The sequence below is a fragment of the Bison bison genome, unplaced genomic scaffold, assembly GCF_000754665.1.
Source record: "Bison bison bison isolate TAMUID 2011002044 unplaced genomic scaffold, Bison_UMD1.0 scf7180017864371, whole genome shotgun sequence".
Taxonomy (NCBI): Eukaryota; Metazoa; Chordata; class Mammalia; order Artiodactyla; family Bovidae; genus Bison; species Bison bison.
Genome location: NW_011494943.1, coordinates 1,654,260 through 1,659,429, shown reverse-complemented (window position 1 = coordinate 1,659,429; position 5,170 = coordinate 1,654,260). Strand labels below are relative to the sequence as shown.

Below are 5,170 nucleotides of genomic sequence, written 5' to 3'. Positions count from 1 at the left end.
CAGTTTGCTAAACAGACCTTCTACAAACAACTACTTTCTGAAACAGTCTCTTGTCAGGCAAATTACACTTTAAAGTCTCTCCAAGCCTCCACTGAACATTCAGTCACACGGGCCCCACAAGTAGAACCACGGGGTGAAGCGATTTTTCGAGGGAGAAAGAGCAGCGCGGACGCGCTGGGCCAGCTCCGAGCTGGCCGGGGAGCTTGGGGCAGAGTGGAAAGACGTTGCTTGCGTATTTGTGTGTGTGGCCGGGCCCCTGGGACCGGATCTGGGGGCGATGCCGTCAGAGATGCCGAGCGCGTCCCCGAAGGAGGGCCGCACCCTCGCTGTGAGGCCTGGGCGGGGTCCGCGGGGCGCCCCCCACTCACCGGTGACGTAGAAGGCTTTGTACTGCTCCAGGCGGACGGTCTGAAGCGCTCCGTCCTCTCCGGCAGCCCCACTGTTGGGGTGGAACAGCACCTGGGGAGGGGACAGGGCTTCCTGGTGAAGCGCCCGACACCCTCCCTGGACAGCAGGAGCGTGCTTGTCGTGGCCCCTGCTCCCCATCACCACCGAGCCCACCCCGCCCCAAACACGGCAGACACAGGCCTCCGGTCCACGGCCTACTCCTGGGAGCCTAAGCGGGCGGCGCTTCTCCGGGTCAGTTCATCCGAGTGGGTCACAGGTCTGGCTGGATCCCAAGCCCAGAACTAGCCAGGTCATCTGCAGGGTCTGGTGCAAAATGCGGATGAGAGAAACCTTGTCCCCAAATCAAGAATTTCAATGGTCAGCACAAGGGATTATGTTCATTACCCTGTGATAAACCATGATGGAGAAGAATATGAAAGTAATGTACACATATGTATAACTGGGTCACTTTGCTATGCAGGAGAAATTAACACAGTGTTGTAACCAACTCTACTTCAGTATTTTCTTATGATTTCATTTTTATTTATTTGGTTGCCCCAGGTCTTAGCTGGGGCACGTGGGATGTAGTTCCCTGACCAGGGATCAAACCTGGGCCCCCCTGCACTGGGAGCAGAGTCTTAGCCACTCTTCCACCAGGGGAGTCCCCTAAAATAAAATTTTAAAAATAACTTTTATTTTACTTACTACCCCCGGCTCCCAGATTACAGTTTTCAAGGTGGCCAGGGCATGCCAGGGGCATGGGTTCAATACCTGGGGCGGGGTTGTGGGGTGGGGGGCTAAATTCCACAGGCCACAGGGTATGGTTCCCCCTACCCTGCCAAAGAAAAAAGAATCGCCCTCCAGAATGGAGAGACCCAGAATGGAGTTCAGGGTTCCCAAGGGCAAGGTCTGGTAGGAAATAAATGACCAGCATCCTTGGAAAGCTGGGGGCTTTGGGCTGGAAGTGTGAGACCGCCCTGCTATGAATCATGACCGATATATATCGCTGGAAAGGCGCTTATGTGATTCAAAGTTTCCATGGAGCTAAAAAAAAAATGAGAAACATCTGTTGGAGCGGTAAACAGCTGTCCCCCCGTTTCCCGGCCCTGAGCGGCTGCCAGCGAGGGTGGCTCCCCCCCAACACCTGCCGCTTCCGAGCTCTCGTGACAGTGCCCGCGATCCCGGCGGCGTGATGACAACAGGCCCCGTCCAAACAGGAAGAGGGTCATAACTCAGAACCCTCACCCTTTCCAGCCCAAGGAAGCCAAGCCTCTCACCGCAGGAGGCTGTGTTGTTTCCTTCTGGAGAGGACAGGAAGTGGGGGGTGGGTGCTTGGAAAGTGGAGCTTTCTATTGTCAGCAGAGCTGCAACGTTACTCAGACACCCAGGAGATGGGAGCCCTGGTCTGTGGGTTAGAATCCTTGACACCCTGTGACTCTCAATAACAGAAGCCCCGCAAGGGCGGACTGCCAAGGGCAGGATGTTTACTCGCGTTGCCAGGCGCCACTTCCGAAATCCAGGAGGAAGCGGAATGGCTCACCCTCAGGCCCGTGGATGGGTTTGGAGAACTCTGTACGCGCCCTGCTCTCCCCTCTGAGCTGACCGACCACGGCGTTCTTGTTTACATCAACAGAGGAAGGAGGCTGGCGAATTTACACACGAATCACAGCTGGAGACATTTCCTCCCCAGGGTACACGCAGTCCAAATTTCAAAGATAACTTTATCTTCTGCAAACACATGCATCTTCTTGGTGGCTTTTCTTACCTGTTGGGTTTATTCTATCCGATCACCGTTTTTCAAGTGGGAGGCATCACCTTACTTTAAGCCCTGGGGGCCGGTGCCTAGGTGACATCCCCAGAAAGCGGGGAGGGCTCCCAGCCCTTCGGGTGCGGGTGCGCAGACCCCCATCTCCAAAAGTGGTCAGCCTTGTGCCAGCCGCTCTGGACAGCATCTCTGACCACTAGGGGCCTCTCTTCTCCTTAAGAGAGGTGATCAGTGGTCCAGAGGCTAAGGACTTAACTGCTTCTCCGACGTGTGGTCTCCAGGGATGGCTGGGCACTGTGTGACCACACGGCCCCAGGTTGGTCAGGGCAGAGCAGGTGCAGAGCCTCTATGGAAGCCTTCCATTGGCTGACAGTTCTCGGGCTTGGACATGTCAGCCTGGGGCAGGGATAAGATGTGACCAGCTGTGATGCTGCAACCTCCAGCTTCCAGCCAGGAGCCAGGCGAGCCCTGAGTGGGACCTGTGCGCCCCCCTGCCCACCCCACCTCCCTGCTCCCCAACTCCCCGCTCCCCTTCCCTGCTGTGGCTGCCCTCGGTGCCTGGACACAGACCCCCCCAACCCCCGGACTGCAGGGTGCGCAGGAATGCACAGCATAGAGTCAGCAGCCATGGTTTTGAACATCACAGACAAGACGGCCCTGGCTGTCCGCGAGGTGGGTGGTGAGACCGCTCCGCCGGAAAACCCACAGCCCAGCATCTGCTCTCATCGCAGGGCCCAAGGGGCGGGGCCAGGGTGCACACAGCCCCATGTTGCTTCAGCTCACTAACTTGCCGTTGCCATTACCCGTTTGCAAAACAGAAGCACCCAACGGCTGAGGCGTTTCGCATAGTTTTGAGATGACAATCTAGGGGTTCCTTCGAGCTTCTTGAAACTGGAATGGTTTTCTAAACCAACCCATACCAGAACCTTGTAAGCCCAGAATATAGCTGAGGGTGAACACAATTGTGTTTATTAAAACATACATGTGTATACTGTGGGAGTGAATGAATATATTCTGCATGTTAAGGAATGTTCCAAACAGGTGGAAACGTTTAAATCTAACCTTTAAGGCTGTCATGTGCCACTGGATGTCCCAGAATGTCTGGCGCAGTGCCTTGCACGTGATACTCAGTAAGTGATTACTGAATACGGAAAAATACACACGTGCATGTGTGTGTGTAAACACACATGTATATGTACGCACGTCTTTATAATCACTCCTATGTTTCCCTCCTGGTCTTCCATCAGCAACTTCGAGAGGATTTACAATCGTTTCTCTGGGGGCCGACTAGGAAAGACCAAGGTGGGGCTCATGGTGAGAACCCTCCTGCCACCCCAGGAAATAAAAGAGACTCAGGCTCGATCCCCTGGAGGAGGGCATGGCAGCCCACTCTACTGTTCTTGTCTGGAGAATCCCATGGACAGAGAAACCTGGCAGGCTACAGTCCACGGGAGAGCAAAGAGTCAGACACGACTGAAGTGACTTAGCACACACTCGGAAAAGCCCAAGGCCAAATCCAGGGAAGCAGCAAGCTATGCTGACCTCTCAGGTGTCTTTACTAACAGTGCAGGAGTCTAGTCCTTGGTGGGGCCGGGCCCACGGGAGACACACCCTAAAAGTTCCCACAGAGCTCCTGGTGAGCGGTAAGGCGTGGCTGTTTCCCTCGGGTCACGGGGTGCCGTCAGCCCCACTCCAGCTGGGTCCCCACCCATCACACGTCCCCACAAAACCCCAAACGGAGCTGTGGCTTTTATCGGGCTGTCCTGCCGGGTCCCTGGGGCCCAGGTCAGTCACCACGCAGCCCTGAAGAGGGGCCCCCGTGAGTTTGCGGAAAGAGGCAGCCTGAGAAAGCAAGTCTCCGCCGGCTGCAGACGGAAGGTCCGCGCCCAGGAGCCGGCTCCCACGGGCGCTGGGACCGTGTTGAGGAGCCAGCGTCAAAGTTTCCTGGTGACCTCAGTCACCCTCCTGGACACTCAGGAGCATCTCTCCGCTGACGCAGTGGACAACCCCCCAGGGCCACGTACCGCCAGCTCCCAGCCCAGGGGCAGAAGCCACCTTCCAGCGTAGCTGTCCTGGGTGGGGGCGGGGAGCAGGGTTGGGCCTGGCAGGGTCTGCAGCTCGGGAAGTGGGGGGCGGTGGCGGGGATCAGACTGGCTGGGAGGAGCTGTTCTGCCCCAGGGGCCAGCCTGGGCCTCCAGGGAGGAGCCCAGGGCCCACTCTGACCAGTGCACCGGAGAGGGGCGGGGCACCTTCAGGAACTGCCCCAGGACACTCGACTCACTTCCCTGTGACTCTGGGGAGGCCAGAAATAGACGCTTTGATGTGCAGGTCCTAACTGGGAAGCCAGGCCCGGATCCCACCCGCCTCCTTCCCTCCTCCCACTTCCTCTTCCTTTTGGCAAAAGTAAAACAGAGAGAGAGACAGCCACCAAATGCTTCCGGGAACACCAGAGAGGGGCCTGGGGGCTGAAGGGCTGTGTGCGCTGAGCACTCCAGGAGCCGGGAGAGGTCAGGGGCCCCGACCCCCAGGACATCATCAATGCATCCGCTCACTCATTCATCCATCCAGTCATTCACTCAATTCTCATTTATTGCACGCTGGCTGGGTGCCAGACCCCGTGTTAAGCGCACTGAGAATTCCCTGATGAGATTCCTGCCCTCAGGGAGCTTTCGTTCTGGCGGGGTCAGTGGAGGGGGGAGGCAGGGAGCCCAGGATGCACAACGCAGACGCTGCTCACACATCCCATCCAGCTAAAACCTGTGCCTTCTGCCTACGTCATGTCAGAAAATTAAATGATGGTGAGAAAAAAAATCATTTGTTACAGGGAATATGTACCCACGGACACCTGCCCTAGGCCAAACTGCTACCTAGAAATCTGGGTGATGAGCTGGACTGACTCAGGAAGCAGAGCAGGGAGTGGGAAGAGGTTACTGTCAAAGGAGTCCCCCTCCCCGGGGTCTGACACACTGGACCTCCAGCGGCCACTGGCGGGGATCTTCTGAGGACAAGGCTGGCTGC

At 56.9% G+C, this 5,170-nt stretch overlaps 1 protein-coding gene across 1 annotated transcript in view; it reads right to left on the bottom strand.

Annotated features, from left to right (window-relative positions):
* The window catches only part of ARSG (arylsulfatase G), a 56,152-nt gene that overhangs the window by 3,657 nt on the left and 47,325 nt on the right, over window positions 1-5,170 (bottom strand). Inside the window, exon 10 of the mRNA XM_010856066.1 lies at window positions 369-459. Within this exon, the coding sequence (XP_010854368.1) occupies window positions 369-459 (91 nt within the window). The remainder of the gene's footprint in view (window positions 1-368; window positions 460-5,170) is intronic.